The sequence below is a fragment of the Vidua macroura genome, chromosome 4 (genome assembly GCF_024509145.1).
Source record: "Vidua macroura isolate BioBank_ID:100142 chromosome 4, ASM2450914v1, whole genome shotgun sequence".
NCBI classification, from domain to species: domain Eukaryota; kingdom Metazoa; phylum Chordata; class Aves; order Passeriformes; family Viduidae; genus Vidua; species Vidua macroura.
Window position 1 is genome coordinate 47,342,496 of NC_071574.1, and position 24,867 is coordinate 47,367,362.

Sequence of the window (24,867 nt, forward strand, 5' to 3'; positions counted from 1 at the left end):
AAGCACTATGGAGGCAATGTGACACAAGCTTCCTTCTGTTTTTCAGACTATTGGCAAGTCAGAAATGCCCAGTGTTTTGAACCAGTTATTGCCAATGATCAAGTCTTACAATGAAAGGACAAAAGATGATTATGCCTGTGAGGACTTCCTTGTTTTGCTGGTATACATATATTCTGTGGTTGGAGAAATCAAATGTGGAAAAGAGCTCGACGCAGCTGAAGAAGAGGTGAAAAGGGCCCTTGTCAAGGCAATTTGTGATGAGCCAGAGCCATCTCCTCTGTTGAAGAAAATTACAGGTAAGATTGTGCTTGTGTGGTGAGAAATTGGATGTCTGGGAACGTGTGAACTGGGAGAAGTGTATAAAAATGGCTTGACTTGTCTGTGGTGCTGAGAGTACATGAGTAAGCACAAGGATTTCCTGTAGATTTGTTCCATCTCCTGTGTTCATGTATGCCAAATGCTGACAGGCTGTCCTTGAAGAGTGCTGAGTCTGATGAAAGCTCTACAAGTTGTTCTTTTTGTTAAAGGTTTGCTAAGTTGGTGTGTTTTTGTAAGGTAATCTTTTCCACAATTTCTTTCATTGATTGGTGTAAAGTTGACCCTGGGAAGTCAGAATTAATCCTGGAAACATGTTCAGTGAACCACAGTTGCTTTGTGAATATGAGGAGCTGGCTTGTCTGGCATAAAAGAAGAAATGTGTCTAAAACCAACATTGAGCTTTTTGCTGAAACAACATGAACATTAGCCTTTAAAAATACCATGCTAAGCCTTTTTTTTTAGATGAGCACTCATAGAATAGGAAAGCCCTAACCTCTTGTTGCTGGTATCACATTTTAGAAAAAAAAATTGTTAAAAACTTAATTTTAAATGAATGAACTGTGGCTCAGGGGTGGCCTAGCATGGCAGAAGGGATCTCACTTTCTGCTATCAGTTTTCTCAGTATTTAATAATATTGAGTAGGTCATTGACCAGGTAATCTTTGAGGTGGGGACCATATGAACATAAGTCAAGATGTTGAGAGGAGCTTACAGTTGAAAGCGTTTGCCAAGAATTGGCCTAAGTGGGGAGTCTCAAGGGAAGTGGAATAATACTGCTGTTGGTTATTCTGGTACTATTCCCTATGGACACTTCTAATTCAAAATACAGGTGTGGTCTCACTGGTCTGCTGTTGCTTTGAGTGTAAAATACTGTAACAGTTAAAAGACTTCGGGTGGGAATGGAGTCACTCAGTCATATTTGCACTGTGGTGTTATTTTAATCCTCCTGGCCACAGTGTCCACAACTTCAGTGGTGTCTTCTAGTGAATAGGATGCAGTAATTTCTAAATCTCTGTTTTCATATTTTTCTGTTTCTCCAATAATCAAAGAAGTTGTAAATCACAGTTTTGTCAGTTTCTCTTCATTGTGCTTAATGTAAGTCTGTGAAGATTTTAAGTCTCTAAAACTTCAGCCTTGTACCAAAGAGAAGCTGAAGAGAAACCCAGTACAGGTGGTTTTGGACCAATCCCATCATTATTATGTGATTAAATTAATTGCATAACACAAAGCCAGAGTCTTTACTTCCTTATATTTCTGTAAGCACAACCATGTCTGTGCAATCTGCACAAACAGGTGACAGTATTGCATGCTTTTTGCATACTTATTCCTCGATACTTTTTTAGTTCTTCAGCATTTTTTGGTTTTACATCTTATTTATTTTGAGTTATTCATGGGAGAGGGCAAAGGAAAATAACATCTATTGTCAAAACCAGAAATAAACATTGTGTTGGCAGCAAAGTATCACATGTAATTTCTAGGAATACTCCATAGGTAGTTTTCAAGCCTTTATTTATCCAACCATATGCTTTGTCAGTGCTAGTGGAATTTGCTGAATTTGCAATTTGCTGTATTTGCAGTACACTTGAATTGGGAAGACTTAAAGCTTGGCCAGCCTTAGACCAACTCCTCTTTGATCTCTGTTTTGCCAGGCCTGTGTTCTACAGCCTGCTGCCCTCTGAACCTTAGGTAGCTTGCCTGCTACTTGAGGGGCAAAGCAAGTCAGAACTGAAGGACCATCCACAAGCTTTTCTTCAAAGGCACAGCAGGACTCTCTTTGTAGCAGGACTGAAAGTCAGGGAATAGAAAGCAGTGACGGTTTATCCTTTTGTACAGTCATAGATATAGTGTCAAGACATATTCTGCTACCAGCAGAACATCTATGAACTACAAACTGACTATTCCTTTTAGCAGATGCAGGTTGGCATATTTTCACAAAGTCAACACAGCTCTGCAAGTTAGCAACAGCCACGAGTCTGGACAGATCATGTTCCAAACCTACAGCGTTCTGCCCTCATTTTACTTTAAGTCAGAAACAAGACAACCTTTTTTTTTTGTTTTTATGGGGCCACAAAATTTAATTAGACTAAAATGAATTTCAATAATGCTTAGAATTATTCATTCACGATCAGAACAAGGTAAAATGCTCACAGTCTTTTATTTTCACCTGTCCATCAAGGTAAATAATAGGAAGAATGTAAAGGGATGGGTCAGGAGAGAAAACCGCGCCAGTTATTGGGTGGATTTGATGGGTGGATTTGAGAGACACTGCCTGCTGGCTCATTCCTCATCTCCAGGGTGGAGTTTCAAACCCTGCTGGCAATCCATGATTGGACAGCTTGAGTTATAGCAAGAGATAGCAAAATTTACTGTTGCCTGTAAAAAAAGGCACGCAGAAGTAATAATACACAGGCTGCAAATCCAAGCACTTCAAAGTTGAGAAATGCCAGTAAATAATTTTCCCAGGTAACCATCATTTGGCTCCTGTGTGCATTGTAACACAGTCCTCAATTTCATGATTATATAGTGTATTTTCTATGAGCCATGGCTGCATTCACTGTGTGGACTGAACACCACAGAGAACTAGAACAATATAGCTTTGGTTATTCTTCACATGAGAAAGTACTAATAAAGTAAGTGAGACTCTTATGATATTCAGCAAGTAACTTTCTCTGGCTCTCAGTTTGCAGTTGATGAAGTGGATTGGTACTCTCAGCTTTGTGACTCATTTTGGAACTTGAAGCAGAAAGTCATTAAATTACATTTTGAGGTATTAGTGATTACATGTCTTTGAACAGAGGGGACTTTGTGCTCTGCTTCCCGATACACCTGGTGCCTGATGTTTTTAGCTTGGGCCCAACACTGTACTAAGGCTCTGTGGTTGATTTAAATTGAAATTTAAATTAAAACCCATATCTTAGCTGTGGCTCTGAACTGCTGCCTCAGCCTTTTGCTTTCTTCTTTTCTGCAAAGCATGGAAGTTGTGCAGTCTTGACAAGAACATGTTTTTCTTGGTGTTCTTTGTTGTTCCCTTAAAGTCACTTGAGAAATTCAATGCAAAACCTTTTAAAAGCTTTAGAAGACTTGTCTTTTGAGATCAAATTATCAGTCAAAGTGTTAGTCAGGTTTATATGAGTTATCTTTTATTCCTATTATACTTGTTAAATAAAAACTTACTGATTTTTGCGTGAGTTTATGCCTATAGGAAATCTCCAGTTATGTGTGACTACCTCAGAGAGCTAGTGCAAATCTCCCCCAAAAGAGGCAGCCCACAGGTGCACAGGGGATATTTCTGCTATTTGGTGTTACCTAGTGAAACTGGACTAGTATTTGCAGCAGTGCAAAGAAAGGAATTGTCAGAGACAGGGCCTGTCTGTCCCACTGGGCACACTAGGTTTCCCTAAGGCGCTCTAGGTTACAGCCCTCTGCAGAATAAATTAAAGATGCAGCACTTACACAAGCTTTTATTGTGTAAGAAGCACAAGCCCTTCCAATTTCCTGGCTGTTGAATGTTAGGATACTCAACCTTACTGTTGCCTGAACATATGTTTTCCCAAATATTTGTACAATAGCATTCTGCATTTATCTAACACCTTGTTTCATTGAAGCACTAAAAAATATCCTGGAACTGTGAAGTAAAATGAAAATGAAGTGCATTAATCCTGCATTGAATTTTAAGAAATACAATACTAATTTTTGCATGCATAATAATATAAAAGTACATAAGCAGTGTCTTGTTTGATGGAACTGTTAAATAATAAGTGTAGTGCTAGAGTATTCTAATACCTTGGGTAATAAAACTGAATGTAACAGTTCCAAGATTTCTCCTGGGTGTAATTTATCTCAAACATATGTTCTTCATCACTGATTCCAGCAGAATGTTACAAATTGGAGGGGAAAAAGAATAGACCAGAGCATAATGGAAAATGATGTTTTCCCAGAATTCTAGGTTTGGGAGCTTTAGGGGTGGGGCTTTTTGGCAGTCATTTGAAAAACAAAAACACCAAACAAACGCTGCAAAATAGCATATTTATTTTATCATCTTATCTCTTCATCTAGTTTTCTAAATGGCTGTGTAGAGCTGTGTGCAAATGCAAACGTCTGCAAAAGTAATGCTAATAGAGCCACAAAGCAATAAAAGTCTATTTTTTCAGCTGTGTCATTCTCTTTTTCATCTGTACATCTCTGTGGGAGCTTTGTAGAGCAGATCTGCCTTCCATGGTGTGCTCTGAGGACCCCAGCCTAGCCCCAGCACAGGCAGCTGGCTGTGCTGCCCATGTGCAGTAACTTTCACCTGGTAGGGCTGTATCAGTTGCATCCTCTTGAACACAGGTGTAATAGAAATAAAATTCCTCTTTTGTGCCAGAAACTGCTGGAATTTTTAATCACAAAGTGGATTTCTGGACCTTTCTCTTGCTTTTTCTAAATTCTGTGTGTAATATAATGCAGGGGGGAAAAGCAAACTGAGAAATCTTTGAGTAAAGGCCAAAGTGGAAATGCAGAGTTCTTTAATGTCTAGAGACTTGCATAAAGGAAATACAAGCTGTCTGAAGTCTGTACTGTACCCTTTTTGACCTGTGTAAAAGTCTAGGGACTGGAACTCATAAGTCTCTTTATCTTTTATTTGTCTGGAGATAGATCTGAATCTTTGGTTGTGAGAGGAGAGGTTGGATGCTATTTCTTCCCCTTTTCTCATAGATTTGGGTTAAATTTGAAAGAACAGAATAAAGATGATGGGCCAAGGGAGGATTCCTTGCCCATGACAGAGGGGTTGGAACTAGAGGGTCTCTTCCAAGTCAAATCACTCTGTGATTCTATGATTCTGAGATTCTGTGGAGTGTAGGCATTGCCATATTGGATTAGACACTTCGCAACTGATTCTGCTTGTCCTCAGCACATGATTTTTTGGGGAAGATGTTTCATATTAATGAAGTTAACATGCTAATGCCAGTGTGGCCTAAGTATCATTAATCCTAAAGTCACTCCTGGTTTTGCAATAAATGTTTGCATTCCTAGATAGGGACAGCCAGTTCTCTCAGAGGACAGACATACACACTTTTATTTGGTTGTGATCTTAACTGCTGGTTTGGAGCAACAATTTCCCAAACCTGGCTATATTATGGGTGGGTAGGTAGGTATGAACTAGGCTGAAGTTATACTGTATCCCCTTTAGACTAAATGTGCCACTTGTTTTGTGTAGGAGCTTCCCAGCTTCACAGTAGAGATATAGCTCAGGTATCTGGTAGTGATTTTTTTATTCATACAGAAAAATAAACCATTGTTTAAAACAAAATCCAAGAGTGAATTCTGAGTGATTTTAAAATGTCCATGCTTTTACAGAAAATAAGTGTTTTCTGTAAAGTTAATAGAGTTTACACTAGTCCATTGGAGGGCTAACCCACCCCCTTCTTTGCATACTAGCTTATTTCCAAGTAATCTGTGAGTTTTGCAGCAGAACTGATGGGAAAAAAATAGTTGTGACTTGGAAAAAAATGAAACATATTGTGGCAACAAGTAGCCAAATTAGAGAAAGGGTTGATCTGGTGTTTCTGTGTAGTGTAGGTATTTATGTTGGGAACTATAACTAGCTGTATTTATACAAAATAAAATTAAAACATCTGCAACCAAGTTGTTGCTTGCTATCATTTAGGGAAATACAGAAAAAAAAATTAATATTGTCCTTTCTGAGTTTGCAAAGATTACATAATTCAATAAATTTAAAGTTCTTTGTTTTGAATGTTTAGAGAAGTCTTAATGAGCTGTGCTGTCTGCAAGCCTTCTCAAGACCTTCCATTTTGCCCATTCACACTTCAGGAGCTCTGCATTTGCATTATCTTCACAAAAAACCAAGAGCCATTTGTAAGCAATGCTGGATCCTTCTGGGGCATTCTTGCACATCTGGGTAGAGGACTCAGGTTTAAAAATCGATCCATGATTCTAGGTGTGTGGAAATTGGTGCCAGTAGATTTAGTAAATAGGCATCTGCTCCCTACCAAAACAAAGGTTTTTAAGTGTTGTGGTTTAACCCCTGTCAGCCCCATGCAACCCCTGCTCACTCACTCCTCCCCCATGGGATGGGGAAGAGAATCAGAAGAGTAAAAGGGAGGAAACTTGTGGGTTGACATAAAGACAGTTTAATAGGCAAAGCAAAAGCTGTGTGCACAAGCAAAGCGAACTGAGGAATTCATTCACCACTTCCCATGGGCAGCCATCCCCAGAAAAGCAGCGTCCATCATCTGTAGCAATGACTTGGGAATTAAAATGCTATCCTTCCAAATGTCTCAGCCCTCCCTTCCTTCTTCTTCGCCCAGCTCTATATGCTGAGCATGACTCCATATGGTCTGAAATATCCCTTTGGTCAGTTGGGGTCAGCTGTCCTGCCTGTGTTCCCCTCCCAGCTCCTTGTGCACCCCAAGACTCCTGCTGGGGTGAGGTAGGAGCAGAAAAGGCCTTGAACTCTGTGTAAGCATTGCTCATCAGTAACTAAAATATCCATCTCTTATCAACCATATTTTCAACACAAATCCAAACCAGACTCACACCAAATATTATGATGAAAATTAACTCAGTCCAAACCAGCACAATAAGCTAAATGGCTCATCATAAAATTTTACAAGGGTTACAGAGGGTGACAGAATACCTTAATACATCAAATAGCTAAATATTTTGAAGGTCCAAATAGGCTTCTCTCAGAAATACTGATTAGCTTCTTCTAGTCCTACTCCTTGAATATGTAAAGAGTCATACTCATGCCTAATGTTAGTGGGACAGCTTTGCACTCTGGTTTGAAATGGGAAGACCTCTTTCCATCAGGTTAGTCTGTCTGTGTGCATGATTGTAGGCTGCATTGTTTGGGTAATCTCTGTTCTGTTTCCTGCAAGTCCTGCAGCTCTGTAGTGAAGACAAATGCCAGAAATGTCACAGAGTATGATCTGTGTAGAGTTATCTATACATATCTGCTGTGATAGAGAGAGAAGCTGCAAATACTGGTGTGCTGTGGCTGCGCAAACATCAGGCAACTATGCAGGCATTAATACTGCAGCTAGAGAAAATCCAGATCATTTCCTTCCCAATTCTGAAATGAAAGTTGGATGTTCAGGAAGTTTTTTTTCCTGTTGCCCCAGCTGATTTTATAGACACCTAAAATACCCCTCTCTGACTGTGTGTAAAATGACCTCCTGGTATCTCTGTTTCTCAGTGTGTTTTGGACATGATCCAGGGGAAAGCACTTGTGGTCCAGCAGTCCCAGATGGTGGTGGATCTGACATTCACCCTGCCAGGAGCACTGGGGAGACACGAGCAAAGCTGCTGTCTGGCCAGCTGAGGGGGATGCTTGGGGAGCGCCTGCAAATTAACTAATCCTGAGATGCTGCCACTGCTGCAACACTTCAACCCTTTGCTTCATGGTAACAGAGCCATTGAGCAAAAAAAGGTCACTTCACATGTCCCAAGATATTTATCTGATTTACACAACAGTCAGAAGGATTTATGGGGATTCTTGTGATCTCTGCAGAAACAAGGAGAAATTGTGTATGCACTGAAGCAATGACCTGCTCTGCTTTAGCCAATGCAAGTATCCTAAATTTTATCAGCTCGCCTTAGGATCCTTGAGCTCTCCAAGACCTCAGTACCTTTCTGCTGTGACCTTTCTAAAGGGTTTTCCCATTTCTGTTCAAAACCTGTGGATTGCAAGTGGAAGATGAGTGAGCCAAATCAATTGAGCCAAATCAATTGCAGGCTTTTGCTTGGGTGGATTCCTAGCCTATTTTTCAGCTGGGAAACATGGAAGGGTTTCTAGTGAATTGTTTGAAAGACAAATTGCGGTAGTTTTCTGGATTAATTTATATCTAAGTTTGCATAGGCATATTTTTTATAGGTTTTAAAAATTTCAGGCATAATTTAAATATCACTGTTAAAGATCCATGGTCCTAAACATGAGAAAATCTGGTTGCTTTCTACACATGCAGGTATATTTTGTTTGTATTTCATGATGTACATTAAAATCTATGGAAGACGAGTAGCATTGGGGATTTTTTTTTTTAACCTTTCATATGTTGTCTGTTTATTTTGTCTTCAACACCTGCTCTCAGTTGGTTCCAAACTGGATAGTAATTTTTATTGATGTGTTTATAACATGAAATCTTTTTTTTTCTTTTTTTAACATGAGACATATGCCTGCAGCTCTGCAGGCCACTGTCTCGCTGCCAACTTAGCAGACAGCCAACTGCAACAGGAAACTGATACCCTGCAATTTTCATTAATGATTTATATTCTTTTTCAGCATGCAATTTCAATAGCATGTAGAAGATGCTTCTAATATCAAATATATTTTTGCTTCAAGCATAAATTGAAAACTGAAGCATCTTTAGAATTAGACAACTTTTTAAAAGGTACTTCTGTATGTATGTGGCATGGTTAAATAATTTTTTTCTTCTTTTCATACAAGTCACTTCCTTGTCAAACCTTCAAGTTTTGACGTCATGTTGTAAAATTATGAGTCAATTCTTGCTGTTTTGCAGAGCACACCCAGCTTGGGAAGCCAAAGATTGTGAAGTATTAAATAACTGTCAAAACAAAAAGAAATATTTGTTAGTCATCACCCATATGACAGAAAACTAGTGAGATTGTTTTAGGGCTGTTTTTCTTTTGTATACAGACATAAATGTTAAGGTATGTGCTGTAGACTGCAAATTTTCCCTTGGTTCATTTGAGTGCTTTCTTGTAAGAATTTCTAAGTATTCTATTCTAATTCTTGTCAATTTGCTATCTGTTTTAAATGCATGATGTGTGCTGGATCTGATGGCACAAGGACAGACAGCATTGCCTCTGCAGAGGCAAGGAGGAATAATTGCCACTTTTAGATATTTCTAGTTATTTTATTCAGCTCAGTAGTGGTGGTAATTCTTTTGAAACCATGAGATTTTCTCAGAGGTGAATGCTGTTCTTTGAATTTTGGACAGTCATCCTATGTATGTCATGTTAACAATCTCCACATATTCTAAGGATAATGCAATGTGTTGAAATCCAGTATTTCAAGGAGTCGAGCCCACACATAAAATGGAGTTACACAGTTCTGCCATACCACCAAACCAAAGAAATCTTTTTGAATAATGGGCAATAACCAAGCAATCTTTTATCTTGCAACACTGTTGCTGTGTTGGTCATCTTACCATCTCAACAGAAGAACCAGGACTAGAAAAATCACATTTAAAAGAATTTCTAGAATTTAATAAACAGCTCAGGGATTTATGGCTTAAACATGCATCACTTGCCCATGCAGTTCACTCAGCATACCCTGACTTTCTTCATCTCAAGATTTTGAAGACTCGTAGATTTTGGCTCTGGACATCTGTTCAACTGCTCATTTTAGTCAAGATAATTGACTTTCTTACATACTTTCACATATACACAATATTTTAAGTGTTAGGTTCTGCTTTTGTATAAATTGGTGTGAAAACATATATTTCTCCTTGTGTTTGCAACAGTCCTAAGGTGAAGTATAAGGGGTGGATCAAACTGTTTTGGTGTTGTCTATGGATCAATTCTGACTTAAGGGGATAAGCAGGATTAAATGTTTTCATTGTCAACCTTGCCTAATGGATCTTTCTTCCACATAAAAATTAAAATAAAAATTAAATACCTTCTTTAGAAATGTTGTAGTGCTACTACCATTTGCATTTTCAATAATGTTCAAGTATTGCCCTGTGTTACAGAAATTCAAGAACTCTACCTTATTATATCAGTACTTTCTCACAAATCTCTTCATGTGTACTCAAGGTCTAGTAAGAAAGAACTAAGAAGCAGAACTTTCACAGTCTTGAATTTTAAATCAACATGGAGGAGGCACTGTTATAGTCCTTTCTCCCTATTTGTTCTTGTTCAGTTTTAAATTTTATAGTTGAGTAAATATCACCTCTGGTGGTTAAAGTTCAGGTCAAGTTACATTTTGCTGTGACCCTTCTGCTCTCTTTTGCAGACACTGGGACTGTGGTCTGTCAAGACGGGAAAGCTCAGAGATCATAACCTAAGGATTTTTTTTCCTCCCTCCCCTTTCACAGATATCATTTTGTCAGGCAAGGAAAGTAATGTTTGTAAAATTGGATTGGGTAAGCTTTTTTAATGGAGAGTTTGGTGTAAATAACAGAATGATGTTTGTGACGTACACAATTTTAAAAAGCCAAATGTTAACTAAGGTTAGTTTAGTACCAGATGTCTCATTCTCTCTTACTTTCCCACTTTATTCATTGAAATAAACATTCTGGAAGTGGTTGCCTGATGAGAGCTGGCAACAGCCAGTCACAACCAATTAGACAAATTTACCTAGGGAAAAACAACACAAATAAGGAATTTGACTTGCCTGAGTTTGTGTTAAAGTGGGGAATGTGTGGATATAATGTGTGAATGTTCCTTGTTGATTCAAATCTCCTTCAGGTTTTTGTTTCTGGTGCTGTCTATGTATACTTGTTCTACAGATCTTTGCACACCATGTGTATTGATGTAGCTACCAAGACCTTAAAAAAATAGCAGAGAGAGAGATAGAATGAGTTATAAAACATTTGGGGACTGCTTATAGCCACAGCAGCCCCTGGCTGCTGCCAGTTCACCAAGCTGTGCTTCCTAGATGACATCTTTCCCAGGCTGAATATTCAGCCTGTTACTGAATATCAGCATGTCTGTACCAGAAGGTTCCCCAGAGATATGCCAGGATCCCAGGGAGAATTCTTTCTTCTCTTAAAATGTTGAGCAATTGGAGAATATATAGAAATGGCAGAAGTACTCTTGTGTTATTTTAAAGGAGATATCTTATGTAATCTTTATTAGACTGGAGGGTGCAAAAGAGAAAAGCCTAACAAAAATTTGGAAAAAGCCATGCTTCCAATAGCCTTACCTACCAGGTGAGACCTGGGAGTCAGAGGAAGTGAAACAAATTCCTCAATTTCTTCTTCTTTTGCACCTTTCTGTCATCTTCTCCATACTCTGCCCACATTCCTGAAAATCCTGTGCACTAAGAAGAAATGGCAGAAGAAGTAATAGGGATTAATTGATTGCTTCTGCATCTTAATGTTGTTGATGCTGAGGAACTGTAATTCTGGCATTTGTTAACTTTTAGGCACTTGCCTTCATGAACTCACTGTTGTTCCTTTGGTGCATTCCACATAATTTCTGAAGTAAGCAAACAAAATTCTTAAAAGCTGAAACAACATTTTGACTGTAGAGAATGATACTTATTTTACTGACAAGTTCAAATAATTTATCTGCACATCATAGCTGTCTGCTGCTTGAACTAGTGAAGTGATCAATGCAATAGCATGTTGTTTTCCTTGTCTTCCAAATGGATCAAATGTTTACCAGCAGGTAAATATGCCACCTAGGCTTTGCAGGTATTTGACAGCAAGAGTCCTGAGGTTTACCAAGAATTAATTCAATTTGTGATTTTCTGCCTATATTCTTTTAGCTTCTTCTCTGGCTTCATGCCTCAACTCTTTTCCTCCACCATCCATCTCATATGCTTTCCTGTCCATCTGTTTTTTCATCTGCCCCCATTTCCAGCCAGCTGTCTCTGTCTCTCCATCACCCACATGTATCCAGCCCTTAGCTCCTTGTTACACTTGCTTTTTTGTTTACCTTCTCCTAAATTTTGCCATTGGTTTACCCAGACTCCCACCTGCAGGCCATCTTGTACCTTTGCTGCATTCGTGTAGGTGAACATCTTCTTAGTCTTTGTTATTCCTAATTTCAGGTCAGGAATTTATTGTGAGGAGACTTCAGTGACCAGTTGCTATCTGCAGGTGAAAATGCCATGTTCTTACTATCCCACTCATGTTCTCCAGAATAAGCTACTTAGGACAGTTCCATCCACAACTGGCTATGAAATTAACTTTTAAAAAGGAAAAAAAAAATTAAAAAAAAAAGAAAATTAAACAAAGATATGCTTATTTTTTTTATAGCTCTCTAAAACTCTCTATGTTAACTCCATCCTACATTGGGCCCCCAAAACATTGACTTGTATTGACCAGGGATGAAAGTGAAGAATATTTGGTTTGTTCCTGTCACCTTACTTCAAGACAGGTTTAAAACAGGAACCTTGTCTGTCTGTCTGTTTGTCTGTCTGCCTTTTTCCGGCACACAGAAAGGGCTTTTTGAGGGTATGACTCATTTTGTTTAGTTAGGTGTCTTGAGCCAGCTTTAGGAAGTACCTGTCCCTCCATTTCCAAGGAAGAGCTGTGGGAACCATTCTTCACCAAGCTGGTTTTGTACTTACAGAGCAGGCATCCCTGCCTGGTTTATGGTTTGCCTGCCAGGGACCACAGCAGGATGGTAGCAGTGAGTGCCCAGTCTGCATTTTCATCAACAAAGGTCAGGCTGCAAAGTTTGTGTGTTGCTTTGTTTCTGTTCATAATTATTCATTTTTGCCTTTTTCTTGACTTTACATTCTGTAAAACCATTTTTCTTCAGAAATATTCTTATATTGGAAGTTTATCTTATATTGGAAGTGCATCTCCTTTTACCAACACTGTCCTTGTCCAAAGGTCTGGATATTCTACTTTGAGTTCATGGTCCCTAAGTTATGTTTATGATGGTTACTTCTCAGTTCTTTGGCTTAGACAGGAAATATGCATTTCTCTGGCACATGTTTGAGAAAGAAGAATATATATGTGGTAATATATACTCATTTACAAGTTTTATGAGACGTTCTTTGTTACTTTTGCTTTTATTTGTCATGCCAATTTACCATTTTCTCCCTCATCACAGTGTTTCTGGCAGATAGACAGGAACTGGAAGTGCATCATGCCTTTGATTTTGTAGTGAGTGGGGTATTCTACATTTTTCAATGCACATGTCCCTTCCTTAATTAACTCTCTCAATCACCCTGAGATTAAGGTGCCATCTTGGGTGTTGCCTGTGCAAATAATTTCTTCCAGTCTCTTATTTATAGTGGTGGATGGACTGGTTTGATTTGTTTTTCCTTGTAGCAGTTGTGATTGTTGGATTTAATATCTATTTGATTCTAGTATATTTTGCTAGTATCTCTTTCCTGGTTTTCTGGAGATAAACTGCAATGAGTCATAAAGCATTTATTCCCAGAGATAGCTTCAGCAATTGAAGGGAAACCATGAATACTTCAGGCAAAATAGCTAGATATTAAACATAGATGGTAGGAAGGTCACTGGTTTTTGTTATTTTTTCCCCCTCCCTAAGTAGATGAGGTTCTTTTCAAACAGACTGCAGAAATACCAATTAGTGTGCTTCATTCTGAAATGTAATCAAATTTAAAATGTAAAAAATCCCTTTCGGCTACAGTATAATCAGACCCCTAATTATGAAAGGCATATGTTCCCCTCAGTCTTTCTTCCCTCCACCCATGTAGATAATTGTCCTTCTTGAATGATTTCTTCTTTGCAGAAATCTTTGTGATGTTCTACGCCAGGTTTGCTCAAAGCAACGCTGTTATCTGGTGCATTAGGTTTGTGTTGTTGGATTCTCGCAAGATAATATTCCATATAGTTGCACTGATTACTTGCTATTTTGTCTGTCATCTGTGTTTTGGAATATCTCAAAGCTTGTCAGTCTTCCGCTGGGGATTACATCATTTTGGGGGTCTCAACCACTCTGAAACAAAAGCATGCTTCAGTGGTAAAATATGTACGCCCGGACAGCTGGCAGTCTTTCAAGGCCCCGGAGTTGACACAGAGTTAATCTCAGAGAAAAAACCCCCTCCCTCCCCCCAACGCCCCTGTTCTTTTAACTTCCCTTTCTTAATGTAGGGATTTCTTTATGGATAGTAAATAGTGACATAAAATACATTTATTTGCTTTTTTCACAGCAGTTGCAGGATTTTATCTGGTGGTGATTTTGGTTTCTGGTCTTTTGACTCTTTTGACAATGGTCTATTTGAATTAACTGTTTCTTTAGTGGTAAGCCTGATCTTTTTGTGAAACATGCAAGTCTCTCAGTTATTAATTTGCCTTTACTTTCAGGGGCAGACTTCTGAGGAGAAAGTTGCTTGCACCTTCTAAACTCCTATGTCCTGTATTGACTTCTAACAACAAATTGGTCTCACAGTCTGTATGCCCCATTTATGTTGTAAGGACTTCATAAGGGTTAAACTGGAGGACAACTGTTTGCCTTAAGGTGAATTTGATCCCAGTATCCACTATATAAAATGGCTTGAGAGCCATTGCAAGAAGGTTCTGAAAAAAATAGCAATGCGAAATTGGACCAAGAATTTCCCATGAGCGAATTCTCCATGTGTGTAGTTAGCCTAGATTTTCATTCTATTTCTACTGCTTTGTTGGGTTTAAAAGATATGTGCTGCATTTCAGTTGTTCTGAGGAAAATCTGCCAGATCACCAATTCCCAGCTTTCTTTTGGGTAGACTGATTCTACACTCGTGCTTTGGTGGGTTCTGTTTTGGTACCAGCTTTTGTACCAGTAAGGCTAATGCATAGGAAAACCCTGCTTTGGGAGCCACTGCATTTAGAGACACTGCCTAAATATCTCTCTCTTAGACTAACTATGTTGGGATGTAGCCAAAATAAAAACATCTGCAGAATATTCTCAGCTTTAACAGAGTATCCTTTTTATTTTCCTAAACTACTATTTAATAAGTTATCTTTACCTTATCTTCCTAACATTAAAAATTTGCCTTTTCCTTTTAAAAAGGATTTAGGCATAGAGTATGAGTAATTGATATGAACTAAAAAATAACAAATTAAAAATGTAAATGAGATAATAATACTAATTTATTTTGATTGGCATATAGCACCAATAAATAAGTTGCTATTGCTAGGGATGTAGGTGTTAATCTATTTGTATATTTGATTCACCAGAAAATTTGTGTGAGTTTCTGCTTGATTTTTTGATAGATTTTTTATTTAATTTCAAAATATTTCATAGTGAAAGAGTTTAGGAAGTGGAGAAATTATGCTTTTGTTTCACACAATATGCAGGCATCTATGGTATGACAAATAAGTTTTTCTTTATGTAGAAAAGCATTTAAATAAGTGGAAAGCAAATATGAAAATGTTCTGGGATTTTTTTTTAAGACTGTAATTTTCCAAAGACATCCCTCAATAAGATTTTCTTCTCCTTTTAACATATCACAGATGAATGAACTCCACGTTCCTCTTAATTTTAGTGGAATTTAATTTTAATTACTCTTTCCTTTTTCTTGTCTTGCAACAACTTTTTAATATAAAATGATTAGATGGACTTCACAGTCTTTGCAAGGCATACCATTGCCAAAAGAGCAGTTTGTGAACAATTGAGTGGAGTTGTGCAAGCTCTTGATGCTGTTGTTTAAATCTATGGCAAATCTGATTTCCCATTGGTTTTGCATGCAAGTCATGCAGTCAAGTGTCTGCTATGCAGGTTGTGCAAATTAAAAGTTTATTGAAGAGCATGTATAGTGACTAATGGCAGCCGTCCACAGGGTCCTGAACACTGAGCTGAAAATTTATCTTTTGATTTGAATAGTTCTCACCCCTAAAAGCATTAGAAAGCCTCAAGAGCATTGCTATTTTTAACTAAATAAGGTTTATGTCTTTGAGTTTACTTAGGCATCAGCCCAAAGATCATTGAAGTCAATATGAATTCTTCACTTACATCAGCATGCTCTAGGTCATGCCCTTAATAAACTGTTGTGTTTGCTCGCCAAACCAGAAGAGATTGCAGCATAAAAAGTGCTGTGGTACAAACCAATGATAGCCTGAAGTACTAATTCTATCTCCAGTCAAGCCCTGAAAAACAGAGCTAAACACCCCACAAGAAAAGCTGAACTGTTTATTGCATGAGAGTTACCTGTCACCTAACCCTGGTGAAAACATCTTGGCATTTCCACCCTGTGCCCTGTGCCCACAGTGTGAGTGAGGAGAGGTTGAGGTGGGCAATAAAATGCCATGTAAGATTTTGGAGCATGAGTGTTTAATCACTAAGCAAACACTGATGCATTTGTGAAATAAAAAAAGCATTTTGATCTTTGTTTTGAAAGTCTTTTGATCATGGTAGGACAATGATATGTAAAATGCAAATGTTTGGCAAGATGTGATGAAGATGATAGTAACAATTAAGAAGCCCTATATCAGGAACCATGAAAACATACTTGGATTAGAAAGTTCAGTAGCCTAAAAATTAGGAATTCAGGTAAATTGTACTGCATTGGACTGTTTCACAATAAGGAGAAGAAAAGAAAGACAAGATAGTATGTAACATTATTCTGTTAGTGTTTAGAGGAAAACATGAAATGAAGAAAAATCAAAAGGCTATATCAAAAGGCCCTTTCATGTCATTACGTTGTAACTGAGTAATCCTGTAGGCTTAAAAATAGCTTTATAAATAAAAGAAAGGGAAGAAAAATACCCTAAAATTAAAAATATCCAAGACAACCAATGAATTCAGGATAAAGAAGTGTGCAATAGGGAAAAAAAATCTGATTTTGGAGCTTAATTTTAAGGCAAGCATCTTCATCATTCTCTCTGAAAAAGCTTAGAGAAGCAGAATATTTTCTGCTTTAAATGAGGCTAAATTCTGTTCAGATCCTTACTGAATGGCATAGGAGGAATAGTCATAGAAGGGGAAAAACATTGTTAGATAGAAAATTGCAGTCTGAATTGAGAGTTGACAAAAATACAAAATCTGAATACAAAGTCTGAATGGAGAGTTGACAAAAAGTCCTTCAACCATGGGCCTGAAAATGCAAACCCTTTTACTTGCTTTTTTTTAGCAGATATGTTAACTTTGCTGCAAACCTTAATGATAGTACACCTTTTTTTCTGTGTGAGGCTGAATTTCATCTTTGCAGCAAGAAAAAGCACAAGCTACTGAAATGTGATAATAGTATGAAAAATATTTTATTTAGTTTAATGTTTAAAATGGCTTTTTTTTTTTTTTGAGGTACGAAAGGAAATTGAAATAAATTGATATCATTATGCTAAAATATTGTCTGCTTTCCAGTTTTGTTCCATGCTAAATTATTCCCTTGACAGGATAGAAAATATTTATACATCCCATTGTATGATGTATCAGCCTGTGTGTTTGTGTCTGGGTTAGTAAAAACAGAGCTGCTGTTGAAGGGTGAAAATAATCATGCTGGCTTATGTCTGTGGTCAGTGCTCCTGCCTCCGTTGGGTACATTTTTTCCAGAATGTATCAAATACTGTATGTAAGGTGCAGCAGTGGCAGAGGAAAGGGCTGCTAAGGGGCTCTTTGGGCAAAGGCTTTCACTTACACTGTATACTGTTCACTAGCAGAGGTGCCTTGGTATTATTAGTGTTCATATTAAGTGCCTGAGGTTATTTTTTGATGCTGGCAGAATCTCCAAAGATGTTTGTCACTACTGGCCCAGGAATGAGGACTGGTTAGATTGGTGCTCCTCACCCCTGAGAGTGATTTCTTCAAGTTGCTTTATGGTCCAGCTGATGGAGTAGCTTCTTTGAACACAATTCACCAGCTACGTTGAAAAGATTATCACTAAAGGCTCTTCAGTACAATTTTCAGTCACCATAAGCTCCCTTGCAGTCCCAGCTCAGATAGAAATTCTTCTCTGATATTTTGCAGATGGACCCAGAGGGGATCTCAGCTCAGGTTTCTGGACACTTAGCATAAAGCCCTTAGGAGGGCACCATGCATCACTGAGGGCATCTGAAGTTCAGATTTATCTAAAAGAAGAAGCTGAGCCCTGGAGTCCGTGCTTTCCCTCACCTTGTCTGGGTTGGATGGAAGGCAGGGCAAGTGCTGGTGATTATAACGGAGAGGTGCACACCATGAATGCTGGCTCTGTTCCTAAACCCTGTTTATCAAAGAGGAAGGTACTTATTAGCACAAAAGTGAGAAGGGAGTGCTGCTGGCCTACAAGTCATTGTTATCTGGATTCTTGCATGGGAATAGATGGGAAGAAGAAAATGTGCCTCCAAACACAGCCTTATCCACTAGCTCGTTTCATAACTTCCTTCACACAATCAATTTGCATTCCTTATAAGCAGTGTCTTGCTTCTGTTTTCTCTCTGCCAAGGGGAAATGGAACTAAATGGCTCATTTTCTTGTGTGATTTTGGCATCTTCTACATTTCATAAGAAATAGTAGATTTTTTCTAAAGATAGTCTTGAATAGAAGTGTTTACGTGGTTTAGAATGGAAGAGGCAGGTTTTTTTTCACTATACCTCAAATTATGCATGAAGCTTCATAGCATATGTTCTTATTTATGAGTAAAAGTGGTGTTCTGTTAAGGTAAGGTTGCTCAGTTTATCCACGCAAATGCTACACCACAAGCAACTGCCATTGTTTATAAACCAGCATAGAAAAAGCAAAAGGTCACCATGAAATAACCATAATGATTTATTAATTATTATAAATATTAAAATAATAATGCAAAATGCTTGTTCAGTTTTCTTAGACACCTGCAAAAAAGGTATTTCCTTACATAGGACAATTCAGGGAGAGATGGAACAGAAAGGAGATGGTTTTCTGACCATTAGTCTAAGGACAAGTAATGAAAAGCTGTAACCCTGTAAAAAAGCAGGGACTTATAGTAGTTTGCAGCATTTTTTTACAGGTTGTTGTTGGTTCTAACTGGGATTAATTCCTTGATCTGGATGACAGTGTGCTTGTCTATCAGCTTATACCAGCACGGCTGAGGGAGTCGGTTTGCAGTGCCAGAGGGTGCTGGGTGGGTTGAGGACTCCTGCTGTCATCCTGGCTGCTGAGCAGCCTAGACAACCATTTGTTTCATGAACTCTGTTCCACATGATTAGCACTTAATCAGCCAAATTCATGAATTCCATAGCTTTCACCACGGCATCCTCCTGCTCTTTCTGTTCAGTCTCTACCCTGGTTGTTGAATTGTTGGTGAAATAAAATAGCAGGCACTCCTCTTGGAGATAGAAATTGTGTCAGTCCCTCTGGTGCCCTTCAGCACCTAGCTGGTGCTATCATTGTCCTGCAGCTTTTATCTCCTCATAACAGCAGAAATGCATCCCATCAGTTTTGTTGTTGGATGGTTGCTAATCCCCACTTCCCTTTTTCCTCCCCATCCCCACAGCATTTTTCTCTAGGGCATTGATTATATCTTTATATACTCTCCTTTATTCATTTTAATCTAATCTACCTCCCTTACATCATTCTCTCCTCTTCCTGGTGGGAAGTCACATGGAGAGGAGCTCCCCTGGCCCCCTGTGCGTTGTCTCAGGGAGATATCTTGTGCTGCTGAAGGTCCTGTTTTATGCTTTGTGGAACACAGAGGTCTAGACACAAATTGCATTTTGCCTTTCAACAACAAGGGCTGTTCAGCCTGGAGAAGAGGAGGCTTTGGATAGGTCCAATAGCAGCCTTCTAGTACTACAGGAGAGTTGGCAAGGGACTTTTTAGAAGGGCATGTAGTGATTTAATGGGGGGGGGGGGGGGGAATGGGTTTAAACTGGAAGAGCATCAATTTAGAGTAGATACTAGGAAAAATCCTATGGAACAGGTTGCCCAGAGAAGTTGTGGATACCCGATCTTGGATGTGCTCAAAGCCAGGGTGGATGGGACTCTGAGTAACCTTGTCTAGTGGTAAGTGTCCCTGCCCATGGCAAGGGGGTGGAACTAGATGATCTATAAGGTCCATTCCAGCCCAAACTATTCTATGATTCTATAAAGTAGTGCATTTAACACATACCTCCAGCAAATACAGCAAGAGAAGAAACAGTTAGCAATGGTCCCTTGGGGCAAGTATTCCAGTTGTCTTGGAATTTTATAGTGCCTCAGTAAGGCCTGTTTATATCCCCCCTCAGGAACATTGCTTCAAGGATATGGGGGTGCTATAAAATAATACCACAGTGCTGGCACTGTGCTTGCTGAAGTCCTTGCAGTATTTTTTCAAACCTTATTCTTTCTATATAGCTGTTTGTTATGCTGCTTTACAAGGAAGTAATGCTTCAGCATAATAGTTAGACTTCCTTTGCTCCCCAAAAAATTATGTCTTATGCAGCCACATTTATTTAAGAGACTACATACCTTAGCCTCTGTTTGCATTTTTTAGATAGATTATTTTTTTACCCATAAATTGTATCAATCTCTGCCCAGATGAAATGTGAAATTAAATTTTAAAACTGCAAACAGTTTTTTGGTTTTAATCAGTTATATAAAGCTTCTTTAAATGTGTTGAAGGCTTTTAAAAACTGAGTTCAAAGGCATTTTGATAAATTTAAATGCAAGTTTTTCTAGTCAATAATAGAACTGACAGATCATACTGTCCTAAAAGCTTCACTGGACTAGACCTCATCCATTGCTATCTGGTTTTTGTCTGTAAATTGGAAACTGGTTCTCTTTATCTAACAAGCAAGGATTTTCTCAGCTTCAAGTGAACTAGCCTTTGAATTGAGCTACATGAATAAAGTGACTTAAATAAAATGTTCTCCCTGCACCTGCAGAAGAAGCTGCAGCTGCCAAAAGATGAATACTTCAAAAAACGTGGATCCCTAGGATTCAGCCAGTGATTTCTGCCAGTTTAGTACTTTGATGTTCTTTGAAAATTCAGCATCAAATGGACAGCAATGGGGGTTATTATGTAAGTATAGCCCTTTAAAAAAATAGTATGATCTCAATTTGGAATCTTAATAAGCAAAAAAAAAAAAATCAATTTCAATGAAACTGTTGATCCAGGCAATTTTTAATACCTGCTTTTTATATATCCTTTTCGCTCTGAAATTAGTACAGGTTTTCTATATGATCATGTCAGTGCAGGTGATGGAGGTTAACTGTCAGCAGAGACAGATATTTATTTAAAAAGAAAAAAAAAAGCTAAGCCAGGGAGGGAAGCATAATTTCCCTAAGTCACTAGGACTAGAAGGTGTTCATCCAAGGTTTCTGGAAGAATTTCAGGAAACAGCAGAGTTACGTTCACATGTAACTTACTGAAAACAATTACTTTAACAAAGAAACTGATATGGCTGACACCATACCTAATTTAGGAAAGTGGGTATATTTATGAACCTTGCTTTCCTACTGGCACAAAGAGTGAAGTACTGAAGGGAGAAGTATAAAATATGGGTGTTAAAACCTCTAAGAACAGGCAGGAAACTTCAAGCAGGGATACAGGGGAGGTCAGTGCCCGGGGCCAGGGGTTGCAGGAGGTAGCAATGACCCATGAAGGAATTCACCCCAGTTTTTAATGACACTGCAGATAAATTCCTGCTTCTCCTGATAGGACAGTAGCCATCAGAAACCTGGATCATCAGCAATGTGCTGATGGGCCTCCCTCACATTGTGATGGGAGGAGCAAGGAGCTATTCAGTGCATAGTCTTCTTCCCTTTATTCTGCTTGAAAATGTGGAAATGTTGTGCAAATCTTATTCATTTAGAAAACAAGTTGCAGAAATTCACCATACTCAAATGCAGGAAAGAGTATATAAAGCTCTCTCTGGCTTGTACCCAGTACAAATGACATCTGATTAAGTCTTTTGCAAGTAGGAGATTAGCTGTGTTTTAAGCCTGGACAGCAGTTGTCAAATAAATTCATTTATTATTAGCATTTTTGAGGGGTTTATTTTACATAAGTTGAGAATGAGACTTAAAAATGAAGTAATTCTTCTCTTTATTATGTTCAGTTCTATAAATTAATAAACAAGGTAAAAAAAATGGAGCAATGGGAAGTGAATAGATGGAAGAGTGTACAAGGAACCAGGATTATCTGGGAAAGTTGAAAAAGGAGAAAAAACAAAAAGTCTAAACCATGAGATTTTGTATGAAGAATTTTGTTCGGAATTCTTATTTGCCTGTAATATGGGGGTGCTGAAATTAAAATGATAAACAGTTTAGAGGCTATCAGTGGAGATGTTTCAAATACAGCTCTTGTGTTAATTTTCTAGTGTGAACCCAGGAGACACATTCAGTTAAGTGGTGCACATATGCACCTTCATGCACTTCCATGAATGTATGTGCCCTGTAAAGTCTACTCATGGCTGGAAGAGATGAAGCAGGATCTAGTGCTAATTTCCTTTTTTGTGCTCTTGCCTGAGCAAAGTTTGCAGGATGCAGTCACATGCTGATATTTCAGATGGTTAGGTGTCATGGTTTTAAAGGTAGCACCATTTCATTAGAAAAAAGCCCTCAAATACCAGAATTATATATATATTTTTTTTAAATAGCTGAAATATATATTATATTAGCAGTAATGATGTGGTAGAAATAAAAATCAAAATGCCATATTTCACAGCTGAACACTTCAAAGGATACTCCTCTCCCAGTAATCCTCTGATCTGCTTCATGTCACAGGTCACCTAAACAATATTTACAAAACTCCTGACTGGAGCACTCATTCAGGATTTAAGGTGTCGCAACTTTTTTTGACATAAAAAGTTCAAGTGCACCAATATTTCTCTAAGAATTTTACATCAGAGTTATTTTTTCTATAGGCTTGTGTTTATGAATATGTCTCCTAGAGACCAATGTAAAACTTGTCTGGTGAGGGGGAAAACCTTTCTCCTGACAGCTGTGTGATGAGGTTATGCAGTATCTGGTAGCTGGGTTGCTACTTTGAATGTGTTCAAAAAGGTGAGGACCAAAGTAGGAGGCAAAAGGTTTGATGTGCCAAACTGAGAACTCCAAGTTCCAGTTACTACTGAACATAAATATCCATATATTCTCCACAGTGCTTTGCCTTGGAAGAGTAAAATGCAACAGCTAGTAACTGCTGCTATAATTTTGAGTGTGGGCTGGATTTGGCTGTAAAGTCTCTCTTTTGGCACCAAACTCATCTTGAGAGGCTGGTGTTTACCACACAGTGCTTGGGCAGCAATGGATTCTGCTGTCTCAAGCAGGTATTGTCTTTAATTCTAGATAGCCTTTCCAAGTCCTCCAAGGGATGATGGTTTGGGAGTTTTGTTCTGATCAGACAGTTGCTAGTTGCATCAATTACATGGTCCTCTCTCCTACTCTTTCCACAGACTAAGCTTACTTTCACTCTGTCTTATTACTCCAAGCAAATGATGTATGAATGAAGCTGATTACTGCAAGTTCCCATGCAGTTTATTGCAAACCCTTGCAGTAGGAAAGCTGCTTGGTGAAGCCCTGATGTTAGGCATGTTGGCAGGTATTTGAAGAGACTTTTAAATTTTTTTTTTCTTTTTTGTTTTTACAAGACAAGACCATATTCAAAATATTTCTGCCACATCAAGATGAAAGGGCCAAGTTCCCAGGGTCACAGCTGAAACAAAACTTGTGAATATTTTACTCTTGCTGAAATAGGAATGCCTGGTTGCTTTGTTCATGAATGATTGGAAGGAAGAAGGATATTTTTTCGAATCTGTTTAATTAAGATGCCTCTTCAGTTCCCCCTATCCTTCATTTCAATAGGTTTTCAGAGGCTTTCAAAACAGAGCTACACAGGCCTCTATTTCAAGTGTGCTGTAAAGACCTGATAATATAGCCTCTGTGGCTGGGGCACAGAATCTTCCTTATATAGCTTTTCTGAACAGGATGAGCTTGTTCTGCTACAGATCTTGCGTTGTTTATTCCTGATAACCATTCTCAAGTCAGTATAAATGACACTTCCAGATAACTTTCTTCCTCCCCGATAACAATCTGGTAGTTTATACCACTTTCCAGAAGTGTATATTTCTGTTTAGTTTTTAGGGTGCATTTGGTATGGCCAAAGTAGTAATTCTTTCAGTATCTGCCAGCTAGATCAGTTTTGAGAAGAGTCTCTTCAAAGCAATGTCTGTTTAGAACTGACTTATTTATGTGCAGTTTCTGTTCTACAACAAAGCAGTCAGTGAAATGGAGCATCAGTTCCCGGTGCCTGAGAAAGAGGCCTGAGAAAGGTCTCAGAAAACAGGTATAATTTAGAAAGTCATTTGCAAGGACTCTGTGTCCTCAATAGCTGTTTACTTGTGCACATTTCAGACCTTATTTTTAAGGCTCTGTTTTTTGAACAAAGTGCGGTTGGATGTGGAGGCAGCAGTGGGTCATGCTAAGAAGGAAGTGATTGGGATCCAGGGAGGTAACTAGCAAAGCTCTTCAATGGTGGTGCACTCAGGACAGTTGTAGGGTCCCATAAATGGCTTTAGCATATTAGAGGTGCATGCATGTAGGTTGCTGGTGTTGTCAGGTGGTGTTGTACAGGGGAAGATGGGCTGTGATGCAGAAAGGAACTGGACAATGTCAAAGAGCCAGAAATTGGGCAGAATTTCATAGGTCAAAATAGATGTTGAGACTACTAATGAGATATGTTGTCTGGAAAGAGTGACTGTGGTATATTGCCAAGGTATCACAGACAGGTGATCCTAAACTAGAGCTTCTTGTTCATGCATGTCAGGCAGCAAATTACAGGCAGGCAGATGGGGCATTAATGTTACTGATTTTGGGCTAGGAGATTTCCTTTAGTTCTGTTTGCTCACATGCATGAGAAGTTGCTGTAGCTGGAATAACGCTTGTTGCGTGTTAGGGAAGGAGTTTTTGGATGCTAAAAAGGAACGTGCATTTTACTGGATGGAGAATGATTAAGAATGGGGAGCAAAGCAGGAGTATCTTACATGGGGGATTAGCTGGTTTGAGTTGCATAGCATTACAAAAGCAAAGG

At 38.5% G+C, this 24,867-nt stretch overlaps 1 protein-coding gene across 1 annotated transcript in view; it reads left to right on the forward strand.

Annotated features, from left to right (window-relative positions):
- SCFD2 (sec1 family domain containing 2) overlaps window positions 1-24,867 on the forward strand; it is a 188,027-nt gene that overhangs the window by 78,042 nt on the left and 85,118 nt on the right. The window contains exon 5 of the mRNA XM_053975535.1: window positions 47-296. Coding sequence (XP_053831510.1) covers window positions 47-296 — 250 coding nt within the window. The remainder of the gene's footprint in view (window positions 1-46; window positions 297-24,867) is intronic.